The sequence below is a fragment of the Podarcis bocagei genome, assembly GCF_964188305.1.
Source record: "Podarcis bocagei genome assembly, chromosome: 18".
Taxonomy (NCBI): Eukaryota; Metazoa; Chordata; class Lepidosauria; order Squamata; family Lacertidae; genus Podarcis; species Podarcis bocagei.
Window position 1 is genome coordinate 106,752 of NC_138144.1, and position 23,751 is coordinate 130,502.

At 51.3% G+C, this 23,751-nt stretch overlaps 3 protein-coding genes across 3 annotated transcripts in view; all 3 read left to right on the forward strand.

Annotated features, from left to right (window-relative positions):
• The first annotated feature begins 2,198 nt into the window (after positions 1 to 2,198).
• On the forward strand, positions 2,199 to 3,555 carry JUND (JunD proto-oncogene, AP-1 transcription factor subunit). Its single transcript, XM_081177975.1, has one exon. The coding sequence runs from the start codon at positions 2,464 to 2,466 to the stop codon at positions 3,496 to 3,498; it is 1,035 nt and encodes a 344-aa protein (XP_081034101.1). The 5' UTR covers positions 2,199 to 2,463; the 3' UTR covers positions 3,499 to 3,555.
• Positions 3,556 to 7,978: 4,423 nt separating this feature from the next.
• CIST1 (colon, intestine and stomach enriched 1) lies at positions 7,979 to 14,048 on the forward strand. Its single transcript, XM_081178120.1, has 4 exons — positions 7,979 to 9,558; positions 11,282 to 11,605; positions 13,539 to 13,696; positions 13,882 to 14,048. The coding sequence occupies exons 1-4, from the start codon at positions 9,516 to 9,518 to the stop codon at positions 13,927 to 13,929; spliced, it is 573 nt and encodes a 190-aa protein (XP_081034246.1). The 5' UTR covers positions 7,979 to 9,515; the 3' UTR covers positions 13,930 to 14,048.
• Positions 14,049 to 16,746: 2,698 nt separating this feature from the next.
• The window catches only part of PDE4C (phosphodiesterase 4C), a 51,306-nt gene continuing 44,301 nt past the window's right edge, over positions 16,747 to 23,751 (forward strand). The window contains exons 1-2 of the mRNA XM_081177714.1: positions 16,747 to 16,843; positions 17,816 to 17,898. Coding sequence (XP_081033840.1) covers positions 17,857 to 17,898 — 42 coding nt within the window. The 5' untranslated portion in view covers positions 16,747 to 16,843; positions 17,816 to 17,856. The remainder of the gene's footprint in view (positions 16,844 to 17,815; positions 17,899 to 23,751) is intronic.

Sequence of the window (23,751 nt, forward strand, 5' to 3'; positions counted from 1 at the left end):
CTAATTGCACCCCCGCAAGAGATGGGAGTTGCCCCCTCGATCCCATATCGTCCCGCCCCAGCCAGAGGACCTCTGTCTTCGAAGGATTTAACTTCAACCGGCTCCCACGTAACCATCCAGCCACAGCTTCCAGACATCTGGTCAGTGTGTCTGGGGCCGAGTCAGGATGGCCATCCATCAACAGATAGAGTTGGGTGTCATCAGCATACTGATGGCAACCCAGCCCAAAACTCCGGACAAGCTGGGCGAGGGGGCGCATAAAGATGTTAAAAAGCATCGGGGAGAGAATTGCACCCTGAGGCACTCCACACACCAAGGAGTAGCGTGATGACAATTCCCCCCCAAGCGCCACCCTCTGTCCCCGACCAGAGAGAAACGAGCGCAGCCATTGAAGGACTGTGCCCTGGATCCCCACGTCGGCAAGGCGGTGGTCCAGGAGTTCGTGATCGACCATGTCAAAGGCTGCTGACAGATCTAGAAGAATCAGCAGCCCTGACCCGCCTCGATCCAGCTGCCTGCGGAGATCATCTGTTAGGGCGACCAGAGCCGTCTCGGTCCCATGACCAGCGCGGAAGCCGGACTGGAATGGGTCCAGAGCAGATGTTTCATCCAGAAACCTACCAAGCTGTTCAGCAACCGCTCTCTCAATCACCTTACCCAGGAATGGAAGATTCGAGACCGGGCGGTAATTGGATAGATCTGAGGGATCTAATGATGTTTTCTTTAAGAGCGGACGCACCACCGCCTCCTTCAGTTCCCCTGGGAATATCCCGGTGCCAAGGGACAAATTGATGATATCCCCCAGGGGGCCCCGCACCTCGTCTGGACACGCTCTAATCAGCCATGACGGGCACGGGTCAAGAGGACAGGTGGTGGGCTTTCCAGCTTGGAGGAATCTGTCCACATCGGCTGGAGATATCCGGTCAAAGTGGTCCAATACTGGACCCGAGGACAGTCGAGGGGGGTCCTGAGCTACTCAGACGGCAAGACCCTCTTCTCTGTCCCACTGATGGGGTCCAGAGGAAAGCAGAGCAAGACGTTGGGCCCCACCAGGAGTTGCCGGAAGGAGGCAGGGAAGGCGCCATCCAACCGCCTTAGGGACTCCTATCCCACAGGCAAAGCGGTCTTTTCCTCCCAATACGCAGGCTGAGATGGGGTCGGACTTTCCTGCCTGGCGCTTCTGAAGAAGCTGGGTTGGGGGAGTCTGAGATGAGGTTTTCCCCAGGTCCAGGCCGGCTGTTGGGCGGTAGGGAAACATTTAAACAGTGTAGCATAGCATAGTATCTAAATCTATTTTATTTGCAAAATACGGAAATAAACAACTATCTGACTTTTAGAAGACATCTGAAGGCAGCCCTGTTTAGGGTTAATGTTTGATGTTTTATCGTGTTTTTAATATTCTGTTGGGAGCCGCCCACAGTGGCTGGGGAAATCCAGCCAGATCAGATGGGCAGGGTCTAAATAAATATTATTATTATTACTATTATCTTCCAAATGAGAGCTTCAAGTGATACTGGGAGCTCACACTTCTCACTCAGCTTGTATACTTAAGGCACATATGTAAGAGGCTCGTTTATAATTTTATTTTGGAAATGATGTCCCAATGAACTGCATTGTTTTATACTTTCCGAATGGCCATTTTACAACTCAGTTGTGCTCTACATTCTAAATCCAGCAGAGCTAGGAGCTGCTCCTTTTTCTTTCCCAATGTATTTCTTATCCATGATAATGATTTTGAGAACGGGTGTGGCACGGGCAGATTTTTATTTCCAAAGTGTGGCGCAGAAGTTTGGGGAACAGACAGAATGGGCGCAGGGAGCCCCCTTGCAAACTGGATTCAGTGGAATCTAGATTGCAAAGTGGATTCAATGCAAAGTGGATCCCAGGCAAGCCCGCGGGCGGCGCTGCCCCCTCTGCGCCCCCTTCCTCTTGGCGCGCAACCGGCGGCCAGCCCGGCGATGACATCAGCCCAGGAGGCCGCGCGCTGTTGTGCGCAGTTGTCGGCGCGGGTCGCCTGGCGACGGGGCGGGGGCGCGCCCGGGGGAGGGAGGGGGGAGGAGACGGGGGCGTGTCCCCGCGCCCAGCAGCCCTCCCCTTCAGACGTCATCTCCAGCCAATGGGAGGCGTCGGCGGTGAGCTCATAGCGGCCGGCGGAGGCTATATAGAGGGGGCGCGCGCGCTGGCCGGCGCATTAGAGAGAGAGGCGCGCGGGGGGAGGAGGAGGAGCGAGGCGCAGTCGGGAGCGGCGGCGAGGGGGCGGGGGGAGGGTCGTCGCCGGCGGCGTCTGGGGGGCGAGCCGAGCCCCGATCTGCCCAAGCCCCCGGAGGATCCCTTGCGCCAAGCGCCGCTTGCGCGCCAGCCCGTCGTCGAAGGGGAGGCGGGCGCGATCCGGCCGCCTGCCTGCCTGCCTCCCTCCCTCCGCAGCCGGCGGGGGAGAGGAGGAGGAGGAGGAGGAGGAAGAGGATGGAAATTCCTTTCTACCATGACGACGTGTTGATCGCCTTGGCGGCCTCGTCGGCGGCGGCGGCGGCCCTTTCTCCCTCGGCGGCGCGCCCCGGCGGCGCCTTCCCCGACGGCTCCAGCATGATGAAGAAAGACGGGCTCTCCCTGGCCCTCGACCCGGGCGCGGCCGGGAAGAGCCACGGCGGGGGCGGCCCCCACCCGCAGCAGCAGCAGCAGCCCCCCAGCGGCGCCCCCGACGGCGCGGCGCTGCTCAGCTCGCCGGACCTGGGCCTGCTCAAGCTGGCGTCTCCCGAGCTGGAGCGCCTGATCATCCAGTCCAACGGCTTGGTGACGACCACGCCGACCAGCGGCGGCGCCCAGTTCCACTTCCCCAAAGGCGGCGGCGGCGGAGCAGGAGGCGGCGCCCCCGACGAGCAGGAGTTCGCCGCCGGCTTCGTGAAGGCGCTGGAGGACCTGCACAACCAGAACCAGCTGGGCGGCGGCGGCGGCGGGGGTCCCGTCGGGGGCGAGCTGCCCTCGGCCGCCAGCCTGGCCCCGGCCTCGCAGCAGCACGGCCCGCAGGAGCCCCCCATCTACGCCAACCTCAGCCCCTTCGCCGGCGCGGCCGGGGGCTACCCGACGGACGGGAGCCCCTTCCCGGCGCACTCGCGCCTGCCCCCTCCGCCGCCGCCCGCGCCGCTGAAGGACGAGCCCCAGACGGTGCCCGAGGTGGCCAGCTTCGGCGACAGCCCCCCCCTGTCGCCCATCGACATGGACACGCAGGAGCGCATCAAGGCCGAGCGCAAGCGGCTGCGCAACCGCATCGCCGCCTCCAAGTGCCGGCGGCGGAAGCTGGAGCGCATCTCGCGCCTGGAGGAGAAGGTCAAGAGTCTCAAGAGCCAGAACTCGGAGCTGGCCTCGACGGCCAACCTCCTCCGCGAGCAGGTGGCCCAGCTCAAGCAGAAGGTGCTCAGCCACGTCAACAGCGGCTGCCAGCTCCTGCCCCAGACCGCCGCCGCCCAGCAGCAGCCCCCCCACCAGGTGCCGGCCTACTGAGCGCCTCGACGGGGCGCGCCGCCAGACGGGACGGGCGCAGGAGCCCGGAGGAGGAGGGGGGGGAGGCGGCCTCTCCTCTCCGGACCCCGGCTCCTCTTCCTCCTCTTCCGCGCGGACCCCCCCCCCCCACGTCGGACAATGCAGAGGTGGATGGCTGCGGGCGCCGAAGGGGGGTCCCCCGCTCTCCAAGACTTCCTTTGGGGCCGCGCGCGCACAGAGGACTTGAGACGTTTTTTAAAAACTTCCTGGAGGAGAGGGGCGCAGGATTTTGGGGAGGGGCTGCTTTTGGAAGCTCCCACCCAGCGCAGCTGCCATTACCCAGTCTCACCCCCCCCCCGGACTTTGCCCCTCTTTCCCCACCCCTCCAAACGCAGCGTGCCCAGATGTGACTCTGCCTTCCACTCTCGGCCCTCCATTATTTCCCCCTCCTCCTCCTCCCCAGAGACCAGGCCTTTCCTCCCGCCATATTTATGTTTCATATGCCCCTCTTTTCTTGCGGTTTTTTGGGGGGAGGTTTGCCATTGTATCCTATCTCTCTATCTATCATCACATTCCATTGTGCAGTAAAAATCCTGTGCAGGAGTTTGGAAAAAAAAGAGACTGTCTGTTTGGCGTATTATTGCGTGGGAGAGTTTGGAGCTTTTATCTTCCCTTCAGAAGCAGCCTCCCAGATGTTTATGGCCCTCGGCTGGCGAGGCAAACATCCGGAGGGCGCCCAGTTGGCAAAGGCTGGCCTTGCAGAGTCAATTTTATGGGGAGGCTCCTGAGCCCAAAATTGTGGGGTGCCATCGCCCTCTGGTGCCCAGGCTGGGCACTGAACCCCTTGACACAGCCTTGGGCGGCGGGGGGGGGGGAGTGTGTGCGTTTTTGGGGTGACGTTGGTTATGTTGGATAGATTTTAGGACCTCTTAAAAGCCCAGCAGTCTAGTTGCTCTGGATCAGTATTATTATTATTATTATTATTATTATTATTATTATTATTATTATTATTATTTTGTTACCTATACCCTGCCCATCTGGCTAGGTTGGGGGTAGGTCTCAGCTTCAAATTCAGCTTAGGTTCGGAGGGTGGCTCCTTGTTTTTCTGGCCTGCCTTCCCTGGCAAACATTAGGAAGTTTAAAGCAAAACTATTTAAAGCAACTCTATTGCAAACAATTCTGAAACCATGTAAGAAAGTTTCGAAGTAATTGTAACAAAACAACTTGGAAACGTTTCAGAACATTTAGAGCACAAAAGGTCAGGGTTTGGGAGTATGGACTCCAAATTTGAGTATTTCCAAATCTGTGTCCCTTTGAAACCCATTAATTCAATTTCTGAGAACTCAAATGTTACAAATAGGTAGCATAGTGTAGTGGTTAGAGTGTTGAACTACGACCTGGGAGACCAGGGTTCAAATTGTGGGTGGGTGGGGTGACCTCGAGTCACTGTCTCTCCCTCCCTAAGCCTACCTCACAGAGTTGTTGTTAGGGGTAGAAGGGAGGAAGGCAACGATAGGCCACCTTGAACTCTTTTGGGGAAACATGAGATAGTTGTGTACCAATAAATAAAAGACAGACAGATGGCCTTAAAATAAGTGCATTGGACAAAACCTGATAGTGAAAGGTTTTGATTTTGTGAGTGATTTAATTTCTTCTTTGGCGATTCCTCGTAGCCGAGTAAGATTTCATTCCATGAACACTGTTTTAGCAGTGAGTCTGTGACTGGGGAGGCCAGTTCTGGATCCACACGTCCTTCCACAGTGGGGACATTGGTTTCCGGGTGGGAGTTGATCCCGGTGAGGGTTTGCCAAGCATGCCTTCCTCTTAGCCCGTTTCTCCCTTGCGTCCTGAGTTCAAGTGATATACTAGACTTGCTGGTCTAGTATAAATCTTAAGGGTTGACTTCACCCATCTGCCTCCTCCTGGGCTTGTTCAATTTCCCCCTTGGCAGCTTCCGTCCTCTCAAAGGTGGAACTCAAGCCATACTGAGACCCATAGGATGCAGGGAATTTAAGAAGGGGGCTTTGTGTATGAGAAGGGGGGCTTTTGTGGACTAGTGGAACATTAAAGGCTGGGGTACGGGTGGTCTCTGTCCTTTGGGCCCCATCAGTGAGGTCAAGGGGGAGTTGTCTGGCCAACCCAGGACCCCCCTGCACACTGGACAGGCTTGCACCCCAAATTTCCTTGCTGCTACCTAAACCCCCCCTCCACTTAGAGCCACGAGAATCGCAATCTCGATTCTGGCGAGAAGACCTTAGGACAGGGATAGGACACATGCTTTGCATGTAGAATGTCTTGGGATTGCAACTGCTGCCGTTTCCAGGTACGGCTGGGAATTAAACACTTCATGCCAGAAGCCCCGGGAGAGTCGCTGAGCTCAGTGCTCTTGGCATAAGGCGACAGCTTATTTAAATCCTCCCCTCACGACCATGAGGACTAGAATCTTTGGGGGAAATGCTATTAATAAATAATAATAATAATAATTTTCACAGCAGCACTGCAGCTGGGAACTGGTGGAGCTCAGGGGCAGAGCCTGCAGAAGAGACTCCTCTTTAAATCAGCCCTTTCTTCCAAACACAGTGGACTGGAAACTTAAATTTATGATTATGGGGTGCTAGCAGTTAGCTGGAGGGCCCAGCGGCTGGATGCAGTCGGAAGAGGCCCCCCCTGTTCTGCCTGACGGGTTTGCTTTGCCCTGGGACTCGGCCAAGAGAGGACTGGGCTGTGCTTACATGTGTGTTTACTTCCCCGAGCTGAGTAACGCAGGCAGGCCTACCTTGACTCCCCACAGCTTAATAGCAGAACCAGATGTGGAGTGTTGTCCGATTGCTAGAGAATTGGGGGGCAAGGAGAGAAATATTTCATGTGCATTTGAGGCTGGGGGAGCGGAAGGGTGGGCAAAAAACTTTCCCCTTTTTCTCTCTTGGTAAGGGGGCTGTGAGCAGGGAGGGCAGCTAGCGGCGAAGACCCACAACCAAGAGAGCTGGAGCCAAATAAGTTGTTTTCAGAGCAGACCCACCAAAGGCAGCCATGCCCATTAGGTTGAAACCCTGATAGCATCACCAGAAGACAAGTGGGGCTGGGTACACGCCCCTTGGGGTCCCCTCCAGCTCTGTGGTTCTCTGATTCTAGGATGCAAAATCTATTTGATTATCCTAAAAAGGAGAGGGGATGGGATTTCTAGTCCTCACGGGTGTAGATCAAGGGTGGGATAATTTTTATTTTTTGGTCAAAGGCCACTGGGATAATATGTCAGGGGCCACATTCCTGCAGGAAGAGGAGCCAGAGCTGATGTTGAGGGAGGAAGGAAGTATAACACAGAATAAAGACAACCCTGGTTTCTGTTTGCCCCGTGGTCGCCTCAAACGGGAATCCTTGACCTTATCAACCCCATTGGATTTAAGGAGGTCACTCTCAAATAGTAAGTATACAGAGGATTTATATATATATACATACATACACACACAGTGGTACCTCGGTTTTCAAACCTCTCCATTGACAAGCATATCAGTTTTTGAACACTGTAAACCTGGAAGTAAATGCTTCGGTTTTCGAACTCTCGTTGGAAGTCAAACAAGCCACACGGCTTGTTTTCAGTTTTCGAACATTTCAGAACTCGAACAGTCTTCCGGAACGGATTATGTTCAAAAACTGAGGTACGATTGTATATATATATTTGTACACGCACACACTATCTGAATAATGGGGGAAAGGCATGTATAAAACTCCTTGAAGACAGAAGAGGAATTAGAAAAAGGCAGAAGGCAAGCAAGTTTGTCAATTCCCCAGCTGTAAATTCATTGACCACCCGGCTTAAACAATACACTAGCCTCTTAGCATTGCTCCCTACTTGGGAGCAATTTTTTTTCCTTTTTCTAGGAAAAAGCCCAAGAGCCTCTTACATAAATAAATACAAATACCAGGGCAGACTCTTCAGAAGTGAAGAGCTAAATCAACAAGACCCGAGGGACACGGCAAGGGGGGGGGGGCTTGTAGCGAGATGGTTCAGTTTCGGGCATCTAGATCCACTGTTGCTTTTGTTCTAAGAACCTTTATATCTTAGACCTTATAATTCTCACAACACTTTGGGGGTTGGGGGTACCTGGAGATGCCAGGGGGTTGCTGCTGGGATGTCTGCAGGCAAAGCACGGGCTCTATGCCACTGAGCGGATGGGGTGTTGGGGGGCACCTCTGTTGGAGGGCACATTCTCCTTCTGGGGCAGTTTGCCCACCTTTGGTCCCCCCCCTCCACTCAGCTCCCATCTGTGGCTCCATGAAGCTGCCAGGATGTGCTGGCAGAGGCCCCAATCCCAGGAATGGCTTTGACTGGCCAGCTGAACCAGGTGAGGGGAGCCGATGGGGCTGAGACCCCCAGGGACTTAGGGGCTTCCCCTGCAGGCGAAGAAGAGACCAAGAGGGGGTCCAACGGGCAAGAAGGTTTCTGCCCATGCTGGAAAGGAAAGTGGGGGCAGGTGGGGCTCGTCCACCTGGGAAGGGAGACCATCTTAGAGAAGGAATAATAATTATTATTTTATTATTTATACCCTGCCCATCTGGCTGGGTTTCCCTAGCCACTCTGGGCGGCTCCCAACAGAACACTAAAAACAGAATAAAACTTCAAACATGAAAAACTTAAACAGGGCTGCCTTCAGATGTCTTCTAAAGGTCGGGTTAGTTGCTTATTTCCGTGACATCTGATGGGAGAGGGTGCCACCACCGAGAAGGCCCTCTGCCTGGAAGGCTCTGACCCTAAACCTCCCCTGCCTTGTGGGATATATTTGGGAGAAGAAAAGGCTCGGGAGCAAATGGTTCCTTGAAGGCTTCCTTCCGGCAATTCCTGCAGCCAAGCTGGTGCCAAACATCTTGCTCTGATTTCCTATGGATGCTATCAGTGGGGCAGAGAAGGGGGTCTTGCCATCTGGGCAGCCCAGGACCCCCAGACCCACTGCCCAGGCCTGTACCCCAGGGTACAGGCCTGTTTTTGCTAATGCAGCAAAAACAAAACAGGAGGCAGCCACACTGAGTTCCTGGTCTCTGCATTCGCAGCCAGAGCTGTGATTCTCCCATGGTTTAACTTCCCCTCTGGAGGCAAACTCCATTGTCTCCCAAGACAGGCAGATGCCAAAGGCAGCTGAGCAAAATGTCCAATTTCCAGAGGCACAATGTCGGACTGCTGGTCCATTTTGCCCAGTTCCGTGTCTACGCCAGCTGAGAGATGCTCTCCAGGGTTTCTGGAGTGCGGCAGGCCTTGTCTGCCTGCAGATTAAAATGCTTTAACGCGGCCATCGTGAGATCAAAAAGCAGCACAGACACCTTTCAAAGGCAGCAACGGGAAGAAAAGCAGCAAATCAGGAGTTAAAAAGTTGTTTTCGTTGGAAGGGAAATGGCTGCCGTAGGGATGGCGCCACCTGGCGCCTTTCCACCAACATCGCCGGTCCGTAGCTTCTGACTTTGGTTGAGGTCGGAGCCCCACTTGGGTGAAAGGTTCCTGGGGTTGGACTAGATGACCCTCGGACCCCTTCCAATTCTACAATTCTGTGATGATTCTTCACAAGCCAGGTGATGGCGTATTGCAGCAGTTCTCCAAGGGGTGGCAGGAGAGCAAGAGGGGCAGGAAGATTCAATGACACACACACACAAATATTCAAGTATTGCCTTTTTTCCTCCCCCCCCCCTTGAATTTTAAAGGTGCGGCTTATATTCGGACGTGGCTTATATTCGGGCCAATACATTATATTTAAAAATTCAGTATGGTTGTGAGCCAATTTTTATTCTGAGTGAGGCCCAGAGGGGGGAAAAATGTGAGTTCTGAGCTTGCTTTCCCTCACCTGTCCAGAAGGGGGAGCTGTCAGGCCACGCTCCTTCCTTCTTTCCAGGTGCCAAGCATCACAAGCCGGGATTTGGCCGCTGCCCAGGTGCCCGCCTCCTTGGAGAGGTGGCAAGACAGGTGCCTGGGTCCTGTTCGCAGGCGGGAGGAGACTCCTTCAAGCAGCTGCGTTCCCTGCCTTCCCCCTCCAGGAGAACCGGGTTCGGCTGCCATGGCCGTGTGGGTCCTTCTGCTGCTGGTGGTCTCAGATCAAGGTAGGGGGCTGGTGGGGGGCTGCAGAAGGACTGGGACGTGGGGCAGCATGGGCAGTGCCAGATTGACGTCTAAGCTCAACAAGCTCTAGCTTAGGGCCCCGCTCTCTTGGGGGCCCCAACATTTTTTAAAGGGAAACAAAACTGGATGTCCATTTCTGAAATATAAGATAAGAAGCAAATAAAATAAAACCTGCAGACAGCAACCGTGTTTTGTGTTGTGCAGGCTCCTCTGATGTAAGTCATGGGCCCCGTCTGCTCCCTCAAATATCACCGGTTTGCTCCTTTCTATATATAGGGTGCCGACATTCTGCATGGACTGGCTGCAGGGCAACATGTGCAAATGGCTTGAGATACCTACGAGGTCCATCAATTGCCATATAGCATATATTCAACACAAAGAAACAGCAACAATTTACATAAATCCAGCACTGCCCTTGGGGGTTCCCCAGCTGGTTCCCCCCACCCCATTCCTCTGCGTCCCACTGGTTTGTGACATTTGGGGACCCACAACGGAGAACGGCTGCCCCATTGGGTTCCCATCCCGTTTCTGTTGCGGTCTGAAACACAACTCCCGGCCTCGCTACCCGTCTTTGCCCCGTCCCTCTGGCAGAGAAGCAGGATGTGGGGAAGTAACCAAACAGACTGTGCCCACGAAGGTGGGGCAGCGCCACAATCTGATTCTGCCAGGTGTGTCGATTATTTGTGCCGTGCAGGTGGAGGAACAGCCCTCCTCTTGTCTGGCAGGGAAAGGCGAGGCCGGTTGTAGCGGGCAGCCCTCGAGAGCCTCGGCCAATATTTGCACCCGTTCCACCTTCATGGGCGTCAGAGCCACACGGGCACCGTGCCAGGCAGAGCGTATTTTCATTTCCCTTTCTTTCTGTCTTACTGTACTCAAGGCGTATCACTGCCACGCTGCCTGAGAACCCCCAGTTTGGGAGGCAGTCTACCCAGGGCCAGATTTAGGCTGGGTTGGAGTGTCCAGCTGCATCTCGTCTTTGAAAAAATAAAGCAAGATTCTAGTCCTCATGATTCTGAAAGCTGTCTGGCCATTGGTCCACCTAGCCCCATACTGTCTGCACAGACTGGCAGTGGCTGTCCGGAGTCCCAGGCAGGAGTCTCCCCCCAGCCTACCCGGAGATCCCCCTGGGGATTGAACAATGGGACCTTTTGTCTTCTAGGTGAGATGCTCTACCGCTGAGCCTTCAGAAAACCAGAGGTAGACTAGCTTGGGCCATGGAGGTTCCATCGGGCCACCTTTAGCATTTCAGGGGGCTCTGCTGGATGACCCTTTGGGGTCCCAACGGTACACTGCGACGATTCACTCTCCAGTCTCTGCTTCTCAATTTGTATCGTATTATTTTATGCACTGTGGCTTGCAGTGGTTTTATTGATTGTAGTTTAGAAATTATTTATTGTAATTGTTAAGAGTGGATTTCTGTTTAATTTTTATATGCTGATATTATTATTCTTATACTATTCTAACGATTTCTGAATGTTACTTTATTTGATGCAGGTTGCTTATTTTAAAGCTATGTTTTATTCTCATGTTTTTGTATTGCATTTGATGGTTATAAGACATCCATTCTTTGTTTCTTCAGCTTGCAAACTGCCTTGGGTATAGTAAGACAGAAAGACGGTATACAAATTAAAAGTGATGATGATGATGATTCCTTGAGCCGTGGAGGTTTGCTCCTTTCTGACTGCCCCTCCCCTCCCGTTGCAGTTGTCTCAGCCAGCACACAGGCCACTCCCAGCTCTTCAGCAGCAAGCCCCCCGACCGTCTCTGAACATCTAAGGACACCCAGTTCCGATGCACCCCACAGCGAGATCAGCCCCACGGCATCAGAAGCACCCACAGAAGAGACCGCCTCTGCCAACCACACGACTCACCTGGGCTCCTCGCCTCCTCCAAGGCCCACCAACAGCACCACCAGGGAGGGGGGCAACACGACAATCACCGCCCCACTCACAACCCCCCTGGCCAGCTCCAGGGAGCCACTGCTCACCAGCCGAGAGGCCGCATCCGCCAGCCACAACTCCACCACAGGTGAGAGGCAGGTGAGGGTGCCCTCTGGATCCTGGCAGCATCCTGTGCTGTCTCGAGCAGCGATACTTTGCCTGTCCAGGATTGGGGGCTAATAATCATTTTTGTAGGGAATCGGATTGCAAGGGGTTGGACTGAATGACCCTCAGGGTCCCTTCCACAGTTCTCTGATTCTGTTAGGATCTTCCTGTAGACAACTCCTGTATCTTCCGCAGAAGGGTTTTTTGAATGAGGAGCGTTCATGATGGCTTGCAATAATAATAATAATAATAATAATAATAATAATAATAATAGTAATATATTTATACCCCACCCATCTGGCTGGGTTTCCCCAGCCACTTTGGGTGGCTCCCAACAGAATATTAAAAGCACAATAAAACTTCAAACATTAGAAACTTCCCTGATGTCTTCTAAAAGTCAGGCAGTTGTTTATTTCCTTGACATCTGGTAGGAGGGCGTTCCACAGGGCGGGTGCCACCACCGAGAAGGCCCTCTGTCTGGTTCCCTGTCACCTCACTTCTTGCATTGAGGGAAGCACCAGAAGGCCCTCGGGTGGAGACGCTCCTTGAGGTATTCTGGATCATTTAGGGCTTTCAAGGTCAGCACCAACAACTTGAATTGTGCTCGGAAACGTCCTGGGAGCCTGTGTAGGTCTTTCAGGACCAGTGTTATGTGGTCTTGGCAGCCACTTTTTATACTGCCTTACAAGCAGAGTATTAAAGGCACCTAAAAAAAGGCGTGTGTGTTTAGTGACGCACAGTGTATTTGAAGAAAAAACAAAACTCCTTCTCTGAATACAAAATAAAACCTGGAACAGACACAGAGTGAGAAGATGCAAGGAGTCTGACTGCAGCTGGATCTGGCCCAAGGGGGTCCCATCTAGTCCAGTGACTCCTCACAATGACCCCCCGAAAGAAGCCCCACAAGTGAATCTGAGCCACCGGTCACTGCAGATTATGTGATGGGTGCAGAAATTCGACAAGGTACAACTTTTCTTCCAGCATGGAGGTGAAGCGCTGACAGCACTGCACCAGTTGAATTCCTGCCTGCTCTGTATGGCTGGGAAGAGCACAGGAAAAGGAGCAGGAAGCCAAGTATGATTGTCTTTCATAAACACAGTTTCAACAATGAGTACCTAAGTGACTGTGGAGGCCAATTCTGGATCCCCATGTCCTTCCACAGTGGGCACATTGGTTTCCAGGTGGGAGTTGTCCCGGTGAGGGTTTGCCAAGCGTGCCTTCCTCTTTATACATTTCTCCCTCGTGTCCTGAGTTCGAGTGTCTTCAAAGCCCAGGACACCTTTGGGAAAGGCTGTTCTCCAGCTGGAGCGCTCGCAGGCCAGTGTTTCCCGGTTGTCGGTGTTTATACTACATTTTAAATTTTTTGCCTAGAGGCAGTCTTTGAGCCTCTTTTGCTGACCACCAACATTACTCATTCCATTTTTAAGTTCGGGATAGAGGAGTTGCTTTGGAAGACGATAATCGGGCATCCGCACAACATGACCAGTCCAACGAGGTTGATGCTGAAGAATATTGCTTCAACGCCGGTGACCACCAGGTGGCACGGTTGCCTCACAATTCCCCTCTCCTGTTGGATTTTCTGACTGAGGATAAGAAAAAATGCAGGAATCTTTTGCCCAACGTGGGGCTTGAACCCACAACCCTGAGATTAAGATGCTCCAGGAACTGAGCTCATGAACAGCTAACAGTGCAATTTGCTGCTGACTCGCTCCTGACAGGTGTGTGTTTGTGTGCATGCAGAAACTAATGTACTATACGAGGGTAATTTTTAAAATACATGTTGCTCCATCTGCTTTCGCCTCTGGTCCCGCCCATGGCGTGGCCCCCCCAAAGGGAATGTGGCCCTCGGGCTGCGGAAAGCTTGTTTCCAGGGCAAACGCTGGCAAGCTTCAAAGCCGTGTGCGTCTCCCCAACAGCTGAATCCGGCGAGGACGCGCCCATTTCCCAGAAACCCGGCCTGGTGGCCATCATCTGCATCTTCGTGGTCATCCTGCTCATTGGCGCTGTCGTGGTCCTGGTGAAATGTTACAAGAGGAGGGAGCCGGCCTTCCAGAAGCTGGACGAGGTCCCCATGGTGGGTAGATGCCTGGGATTTGGGGGGGTGGCTGTGTGGGGAGGGAAAGTCCCCCCCAGTTCTGGAGCTGCGGTTAAAACTACGCTGGCCTCCTGGGCTGGGAAGGTTGAAAAACTTTGGCATCTCAACAGAATCTCACTGCAGCTTTAATTCCCCTCTCTGTTTTCTCTCTTCCTTCCCTGCAGGGCAAAGTCACGGAAGGTTCTCCGTTTGCCCATTTCCCTCCCAAGTAGCCTGGCTCCCCTCCCACCCCACTCCCCCCGAAGGCCTGCCGAAAGAAGGGCCGCATCCTGCTGTCACTTAGCCTGTGCAATAATAATATCAATAAAAGCTTCCAAATTTGTCCCCGTGACTTTCTTGGATGCTGGTTAATCTGGGTGTGTTCAAAGCACAGAATCATATAGCCATCGAAACGTAGAAGGGACACCCCAGCGGTCATCCAGCCTGACCCCCTGCAATGCAGGAATCTCAGCGCAAGCATCCCTGACAGATGGCCACCCGACCTCTGCTTCAAAACCCTCAAGGAAGGAGAGTCCGCAGAATCTCCTCTCATACAGCTTGAAGCCACGGGTTCGAGTCCTGCCCTCTGGAAGCAGGAGAAAACAAGCATGTTCCCTCTTCCATGCGACAGCCCTTGAGAGATTTGAAGATGGCTCTCCTATCCCTCCTCTTTCCCAGAGTAAACATGCCCAGCTCCTTCAACGGCTCGGCTTCCAGACTCTGGATAATCTTGGGACTTGGCTACATTCAATTAACGCTAAATTCAATTATATTGTTATGACTGTGTTCTAGACATTTGACACCAGATGGCGCTGTTGAGCCATAATCCGTGTTTTCCTGTAACTTTTTAAATGAGTATAAATCTGCGCGACACCCTTCTTAAATTGCAATGCCCAGAACTGGACACAGTCAGGGTCAGATTTAGGTTTGATGAGGCCCTCAGCTCCTGAAGGTAATGGGGCCCTTTCTATGTCAACGGCAAATTGTTGCTGTTTTTTGGGTTGAATATATGCTATATGGTGATTTGTGGACCTGATAGGTATCTAAAGCCATTTGCACATGCAGAATGTTGGCACCCTATATGTAGAAAGGAGCAAAGCAGGGATATTTGAGGGAGCAGACGGGGCCCATGACTTACATCCGAGGAGCCGACACAACATTAAAAATGGTTGCTGCATGTCGATTTTGTTTTATTGGTTTTCTATCTTATATTCTGGAAATGGACATCCAGGTTTTTCCCCCTTTAAATTTTTTGGGCCCCCCAAGAGAGTGGGGCCCTAAGCTAGAGCTTGATCCATGTTTTCCTGTGATTTTTTAATGAGTATAAATCTAGCCCCACTCACCCTCCTCTGCACACCTCCGCGGAGTTGGGCTAATAAGTAACGAGGCCTGAGAGTTAATTAGTCACCCTAATTGGCCTGCTGGTCTCCTTGGCAGGAGGAGCTTAACTGGCATAATAATAATAATAATAATAATAATAATAATAATAATAATAATAATAATAATAATAATAATATAATCAGCGCTTCTTTCTGGGGGGGACGCAGGGGTACGCACGCATAGCCCTAAACATTTTGCAAATCTTTGTACTTTTGTCCATTTACTGTATTTATTTCCCCCGATTTGAACTATAAAATGGTGATTTTCTTGTGTCAAAATGAGAGCACCCCTAAACATTTTTAAAAGAAAAAAAGCACTAATAATAATAATAACAATAATTTTATTATTTTTATCCCGCCCAACTGTCTGGGTTTCCCCAGCCTGTGGCTGACAGTGTCTTTCCACCAGCCTCGCAGAGGCAGAAATATGAGTTTCCTGGCACCTTCTAAACGTCCCGGGGAACAAAAAATAAATAAACCTGGACAAGATAAATGGCGCCAGGCCAAAGGGTGTGTTTTGGGTGTTCCTGCGAAGAGGAGACTGGTTTTGCCCAGCTGGTTTTGCCAGCAGGGAGGCTGCTTTCAAAACTGGAGAGGGTTGCACATCAACAGAGAATCTGCTCAGAGAGGAAAGCCTTCTTTCTTTCTTTCTTTCTTTCTTTCTTTCTTTCTTTCTTTCTTTCTTTCTTTCTTTCTTTTCTATACTGCCCAATACCCAAAGATCTCGGGGTATTTCACATAAAATACTGAATAAAGAAAATCAAAACAAAAATAACACAAACCGCGGAACTCCCGGCTGCAGGAGGCAGGGATGGCTTTGGGCAAATTCAGGGAGGGCTATCGATGGCTGCTAGCTGCAATTATTAGCATTATTATTGCTTATTAAATCAATGCTTCACCCTTCGCTTGAGGGTCACAGGGTGGCTTACAGTATTAAAACAACCGGTGGAGCCCCTCCGTCGCCTAGGAGCATGCGCAGAGTGCCGCGGCGGAAAACCTGACACCTCTGAGAATTCAGAAGGAATAAGAAATAACATGTTGGATCCCTCGTGGGGTGTTCAACCCAGGGAAGGCTGCCCCCTCTGCCCGCCCAGACTTGGCAAATTTGTAACCGGAGTCACAAGGCTCCGGGTTAATTTCCCAACGCGCCCAATTAATCATTTATTTCTTTTATTTTTTAAAAAATGTGTCTTGGAACGCAATTGGCAGGGAGGGGGGTGAGGCCAGAGACCTTGGGCAATGGGCTCCCTTTTTTCTGGGAAAGGCTTAGGGGGACCAAGAGCAGTGGCTGGATGGCTCAGTGGGTAGAGCACGAGGCTCTTGATCTCTGGGTTGTGGGTCACAGCCCAAAGTGGGGCAGAAAGAGTGGGTTGGACTAGATGCCCCTTGGAGGTCCCACCCAAATCTACAATCCTATCACATGTTGACGATGAGGATGGCAGTCGCACAAACCCTGGAGTCCTCCCCATTTCGGTTCTTCCAGTTGAACCAGTCAGGCCCTCCCGCCACTTCTCCTGCCAGGCTGGGACGCTTGCCAGGACTCCCTGGGGAGGAGTGGGGTGGGGGCAGGGGGTGGGGAAGGGTGCTCCAAGGTGCATGCAGGCCATGGGTGCTCCTCCCCGTTTCAGAAAAAAGGGACTTGGATTATTTTGCTTCCTTTTCAATCCTCTCCACCCAGCCAAGGAGGGAGAGCCTTTGTGCTGAAGTTTCCCGCAAGGTGAGGGGTCCGAGTTCGAGAAGCAAAAGGAGCGAGAGAGGCCTGCAAACGGTAAGTCCAAGAAATGCCGGAATCTGTTAAGAGAGAGGGGGTGTTTTCGGCTCTGGGCACCAGATATTGAAAGCACACAAAAGGTGGCAAACAAGCTCTGTAACCAGCCTAAAAAGTTCAGGGGGGGGGACACCCAGCAAGAAGTTTGGGGGCATCTTATCCCTCTGTACATTATAATGCTTTAATTTGTAATTAATGAAGGCTATGCTGGTGATAATGATAATTAAAGGTGCATTTGTCATCAGTTTTAAAAAAAGGTGCAAACGTGATCTACCATCAGTCCTGGAAGTGTTCCAAGCTAAACCTCTAGCACAGTTATTATATGGGGCTCAGATTTTGACAGGCTCACCTTGGAGCTACGAAAGCTGCCAATCAAATTTAGATGGGCAGGGTATAAATAAAATTATTATTATTGTTGTATTATTATTATTATTATTATTATTATTATTATTATTATTATTATTATTATTATTATTATTAAAGTTCTTAAGGCAAATTTTCTCTGTCCCGCCCTGGGTCCCAAACGCATCATTGCGCCCAGAGGTTAATCTTCCCCGGTAGAATTATGGATCCGGCATAGGACATTTAACTCTTGGCTTTGCCAAAACTCAAATCCCCCCCCCCCCCGGTCTAATATCCCTAGTCCTGCAAGGTCACCAGAGCGCCTGGTCTAAAATTGCCCATCCAAAACTTCCCTCTTGTGGTTTATCAGCATGGCATCTACTCACTTTGGGTTTTAGTAAAGCAATCAGTCTAATTTGCCAGCGCCTAAATGATCTCGAGCGTCAGAACAACTTGGCCACAATCAGGAAATTTTCATTTTGGACAAATAGTCGATAGAGGCATTATTATTGAAAACAAAGTTCAGCGGTTAGTGCTTTTAACCCAGCTCCGATTGAAAACGTAAGTTGTGAGCTTTCTGGATCGACCCTGAAGGTAGATTTTTCTCATTTTCTTTCCCCCTCTTTGCAGGGACAGGAACCGGTGGCGGCTCGTTCCAAGGTTTGGCCACCATGCGTCGAAGCCGGACGACGGTGTCCTTTCTGAGTATGGAGGTAAGGGAAAATAATGCGCCCGGGGGATCCCTGTTTAGGGAAGCTTTTCATGTTTAATAGGTGATTGTATTTTAGTGTTTTGTTGGAAGCCGCCCAGAGTGGCTGGGGAAACCCAGCCAGATGGGTGGGGTATAAATAAATAAATAAATAATAATAATAATAATAATAATAATAATAATAATAATAATAATAATAATTTTTATTATTATTAGGTGTCTCTGGGTGCAGGTTGGTGAGCGCCCAGCCAGGAGGGTGACGGACAATATTTGGGTTGAGGTTGCGGTTAATATCAGGTTACCAGATTTTTTTCCAATGATTCTGGGGACACTTTTCAACTTCCTGCTAAATAGATGGATTTTGTCAGGGGACTGATTTGTAAATCCGGGGAAATGGGGACGTCTGGTAACCTTAGGTTAATCAGTCCATCCGAAGTTCTGGACCCCCCCTTCCAATCTTGCTCCAATCCCAAAGCGCCATCAATGCTCTCCCTCTTCTCTGCAAGGGGGTCTTGTAAATAAAACCTGCCCTTCTTCCCTTATGGGGTGTCCAAGAGCCCATCGAGAGTCCTTAAGTAGCTTCCTTATCGGAAGGAGAAAATAACAGAGGCCATATTGAGAAGCAAAGCAGCTAGTGAGCCTGATCTTTATTAATGATCTTTATTGATCTTTATTGATCTGTTGCAACAGGGTCCTCACTCCCCACACAAGGAGTGCAAGCTCTTCTATGGACTCCTGAAATTGCCCTCCCTGTAGCCCAGGAGAGCACAAACTTTTTCCAAAGAGGGCCAGACTTGATGAAGTGAACGTACGTGAGGGCCGAGCAAAGCTTTTTTAAGGACTGAAGTTCTTGAGCTTTTTTAACAATTGTACCCCAACGTTGTTGAGCTTTCTTTAGGATTTAACCGCAATGCTGTTATGCTGTTCAGCTTTTTTAGGATTGGAGTTGCTGAGCTTTTGGGGGGAATTTTACCCCAGGACATAAATGTGGCAACGGGGGCCGCATTTAATCAACCGGTGGGCCGGAGTAGACTCCCGAAATGGACTTTGGAGGTGCCTGGTAGAGACTTTTTTAATTGCCACCCTGCAATCTACAGAAGGGGCATCTACAGCAGAAATCCTGCCGGCCAGGAGACCTCTTGCTGGGTTGACCTGGCTGAGAGCCCGGCCCTCCTTTGGTGAGGATCCATCTTAATTCCCCTCTTCACCCCCAAGGTGCCCTCAAGGCAGGATTGGGGGCAGGGGGGAGACAAGGGGGAAGCTTTTCCCCTCTCCATCCCAACTGCAGAGGAAGAGTTGAGGCCCCGGAAAGAGTCCAAAGGGCTTCAGGACTCTCTTCCTGGCCTGTTTCAGGCATGTGGCTTATACACTTATGGATGTCTCTGCCTGGTACCTTTAGGAACATTTATTTGACACCTTAGCTCTTCTAATTCTCATAACATTAGTTATGCTTCTTAATTAGTCCTTGAGCATCACCTGAGTCGCAGCATCTCTCTGGCTTGGCGCTTGCTGGTCATTTTCTGACAGGAAATTTCCCTCCTTTTAATCAAATAGCTCTAGCACTTTATGAAACCGGTTCTTCTGTGTCTCTGGGTACGTTTCTCTGTGGGCTTTCACTTCGTATCACGACGCTGCCACCAATTAATAGTAACCATACCTTAGACCTTCTAATTCTCATACCATTAGTTATGCTTAATCGTCCTTGAGCATCCCCTGAGTTGCAGCATCGCTCGGCCGGCACAAAAAGAGTTTGTTCTCTTTCGTTTTTAGTGCAGGTTGCAGAACTTTCCCGCCTGGCATTTCCCCCTCCCTTTCTCTGCTTTTTGCCTCAGGAAAATGGCAGCCGTTCTCCATTCAGATTCTGGAGTTTCCCGCCTTCCTCCCTTTCACAACGGCTGCCTGGCTGCCCAGACCGGCCGCTTTTGGGGAGTCTGTGGCCCAGAGAAGCAAAACCCGCTTTCCCCACCCCTGCTCAGTTCCAACGTTTTATTTTCCTCAAGACGGAGAAAACTTTTGCTCCGTTTCCAGAGGAGAGAGCAGCATGAGAAGAGATGGGTCCAGTTGCAAAGGCTTGGGAATGTTGCCCCGGCCCTTTCCCCCCTGGCGCCATTGGGCTGTTCTCTCGCTTCAAAATGGAGGGCCCGCCTCACAGACCACCACTTCTGCTCAACTTTATGCTTCTCTTTCTCTCCTTCAGCTTTAGCCAAGTCCCATCTCAGTCTCCTCATCTCTCATTCAGGGGGAGGATTTTCCTCAGATGCAGCAGCTCTGCACTGGGTCACCCTGAGTCTCTTTCGCTTGGCGCTTGCTGGTCATTTTCTGACAGGAAATTTCCCTCCTTTTAATCAAATAGCTCCAGCACTTTATGAAACTGGTTCTTCTGTGTTCTCTGTGGGATTTCACTTGGTATCATGGCGCTGCCACCAATTAATATGGGCGCAACAGCCCTTTTCCCCCCTGGCGCCATTGGGCTCTTCTCTCGCTTCAAAATGGAGGCCCGCCTCACACAACACCACTTCTGCTCAACTTTATGCTTCTCTTTCTCTGCTTCAGCTTTAGCCAAGTCCCATCTCAGTCTCCTCATCTCTCATTCAGGGGGAGGATTTCCCTCAGATGCAGCAGCTCTGCCCTGGGTCACCCTGAGTCTCTGGCTTGGCGCTTGCTGGCCATTTTCTGACAGGAATTTTCCCTCCTTTTAATCAAATAGCTCTAGTACTTTATGAAACTGGTTCTTCTGTGTTCTCTGTGGGATTTCACTTCGTATCATGGCGCTGCCACCCATTCCTATGCAACGGCCTCTCACTTCCACCAGTTCCCTCCAACTCCCTCAGATGGTCTTGGAGGGACTTGCGTGAGGTAAAACTTCACCATGAGGAGTCTCCGGCAGGATTTGTTCAAATGAAGAAGAAGTCTATGCCCCGGGGGGATGAGACTTTGGAGACCTCAGCTCTTCCAAGGTTCTTTCCCTTCAAGCTTTTCTCCCTTGTTTGGCACTTCATCCTCTGGCTCTGACCAAGGGGGTCCTTCCTTCCTTTCTGTCCGTTCCTCCAGAGGGACCTCCAAGTCGCAGACCCAAGAGATCTCTTTCCAGAAGAATCTCTCCCCTCCGGAGGAGACCTCTCTGTCCACCTTCTCTTCCTCCTCTTTCCGCCTCCCAGCTAATTCCTGGCCTGATTCCTCTTCTCGGTGTCATGAGAATTGTAAGGTCTGAGGTAGAAAATACAGTGGTGCCTCGGGTTAAGAACCTAATTCGTTCCGGAGGTCCGTTCTTCACCTGAAACCGTTCTTAACCTGAGGTACCACTGGAGCTCATGGAGTCTCCCGCTGCCACTGGCGCACAATTTCGGCTGTCATCCTGAGGTAAAGTTCTTAACCTGAAGTACTATTTCTGGTTACACCTTCTCACTATATAGAAGGATCTGGCAACTTCTGTTTCAGTGTATCTGAAGAAGTGTGCATGCACACGAAAGCTCATACCAAGAACTAACCTAGTTGGTCTTTAAGGTGCTACTGGAAGGAATTTTTTTATTTTTACTATTTCTGGGTTAGCGGAGTCTGTAACCCGAAGTGTTTGTAACCCGAGGTGCCACTGTAAATGGGCCAGGCAAACACATGCATAAATATATAAGCCACATGTCTGAAACAGTACAGGGGAAAAGTCCTGAAACCATTTTGCCTCTCCCAAATTGACCTCAAATGTTTCTTGTTCGTATCTTAAATGTGCCCTGAAGGCAGGATTTGTGAGCAAAGAGACAATGGAGAGGTTTTTTCCCTTCCCTCCCTTCTTGCAGAGAAACATTTGGTCAGAGAGTCAAAATGGATTCAGGACTGTCTTCCTGTACTGTTTCAGACATGGAGCTTATATAGTTATGTATGTGTTTGCCTTGTAAATTTATGAACGCCAAATTTATATATCGGAGACCTTCAATTCTTATAACAAGGGGAAGGAATTGTGGCTCTGTTTTTCGTCCTGTTGGAAGAATTCCCGGCAGGATAAGCGGCTTAGTGGAATTTAGCAGCTGTGGCAGCCAGAGGAGAAGGGGCTCCAGGCTCCAAAAACCTTGGCGCGCATCTTTCCACCCGGCAAGAGCGGCCCCAATCCCAGGAACGGCACCAGGAGAGGGGAGCCGAGGGGGCTGAGACCCTCGGGGAGTTAGGGGTTTCCCTTGCATGTGAAGACCTCACTTCTTGGGGGGAACCCAGAGATGGAGACGCTCCTTCAGGTCTACTGGGCCATTGAGGGCATTCAGGGTCAGCACCAACCCTTTGAATTGTGCTCGGAAACATCCCGGGAGCCAATGTAGGTCTTTCAGGACCGGTATATGGTCTTGGCGGCGCTCCCAGTCCCCGGTCTGGCTGCCACATTCTGGATTAGTTGCAGTTTCTTCCAAGGCAGCCCCATGGAGAGCGCATGGCAGTAGCCCAGGCATGTTCAAAGTCCGTTTCGGGGGCCTGATCCGGCCTGCCGGTCGGTTTAATCCGGCCCCTGTGGCAGTTTATTTCCTGGGGTAAAATCCTAAAAAAACCTTAATCCTAAAAGAAGCTCAACAACTTCAACCCTAAAAAGCTCAACAACGTTTGGGTAAAAATCCTTTAAAAAGGTCAACAACCCACGGGCCTTCACTTTATCAAATCTGGCCACTGCAGTAGTCCAAGCAGGAGATAGCCAGAGGGGGTGTCCAGCGGCCAAGAAGGCAATTTCTGCCTGTGCCGTGGGGGGAAGCGAGGGGCAGGGGGGGCTCGTCCCCCCGGGAAAGGAGCCCACCTGGGAGAAGGGAAACTCTGACCCTAAACCTAAATCTCTGGGAGAAGAAAAGGCTCCGCAAATCCTGAGCAGAGTCTTCCTCCTCCCGCCCTCGGTCAGGGCAGGCAGGCCGTGGCTTGCCCTCCGGGTGCTGGGCGATGGGTGCCCCTTCTCTCCGGGTTCCTTGGCAACGGGTCACGCTTCTTGGCCTCTTTGTCAGTTGGCGGCGGAGGACCGGTTAAGGAAACAAGCAGGAATTCCCCCTCGCTCTGGGCTCTTCTGGGCCTCTTAGCGTGCCAGGCCTGGCAGGTCCTTCGCTTGCAGATTCTGCTCATGCCATGCCAAGCAGGCGATGATGCCCACCTCCGGGTCCAAATGTGCTTTTTTGAATACACAATTCAAAGGGTTGGGGCTGATCTTTAAAGCCCTAAACAGCCTCGGTCCAGTTGACCTGAAGGAGCGTCTCCAGCCCGACACCTGGGTCCCTCTCCCAAGGGCCTTCTCAGTGCAAGAAGTGAGGTTGCAGGGAAGCAGGCAGAGGGCCTTCTCGGTGGTGGCACCCTCTCCCATCAGATGTTAAGGAAATAAACCACTATCTGACTTTTAGAAGACATCTGGAGGCAGCCCTCTTTAGGGAAGTTTTGAATGTTTGAAGTTTTCTTCTGCTTTTCAATATTCTGTTGGGGGCCGCCTAGAATGTCTAGGGAAACCCAGCCAGATAGGTGGGGTATAAAAAATAAATTATTATTATTATTATTATTATTATTAGGCAGGCTTTGCAAAGCTCTTTTTTTTTTTTTTAAGACACCCTGATTGATTCTTGTTCTCTCTGCTGGTTTAAAATGTTCTCCTGTTTGGGATTTGCTTTAATTTTACTTTATACAGTATAACTGGTTTTTTCTAGCTGTGGTGCTTCACTGGCCTAGAGACGGTACAGGCCTTAAGCAATATCTTGTAATAATTATAATAACAGTCTGACCGTGGGACGCACTCCCTCAAGGGGGTGGATGCTCTCCTTCACTGGATGTTTTCTAGCAGAGGTCAGATGGCCACCTGTTGGGGACTCTTCTGCATTGTGGGGGGAGTTGGACTAGATGGCCCCTGGGGTTCTCT

Coding starts and splice junctions, on each gene's coding strand:
- JUND (XM_081177975.1), top strand. CDS start 2,464: ATGGAAATTCCTTTCTACCATGACGACGTGTTGATCGCCTTGGCGGCC.
- CIST1 (XM_081178120.1), top strand. CDS start 9,516: ATGGCCGTGTGGGTCCTTCTGCTGCTGGTGGTCTCAGATCAAG. Junction 11,606..13,538: donor CAGCCACAACTCCACCACAG/GTGAGAGGCAGG, acceptor TCTCCCCAACAG/CTGAATCCGGCGAGGACGCG. Junction 13,697..13,881: donor AGCTGGACGAGGTCCCCATG/GTGGGTAGATGC, acceptor CCTTCCCTGCAG/GGCAAAGTCACGGAAGGTTC.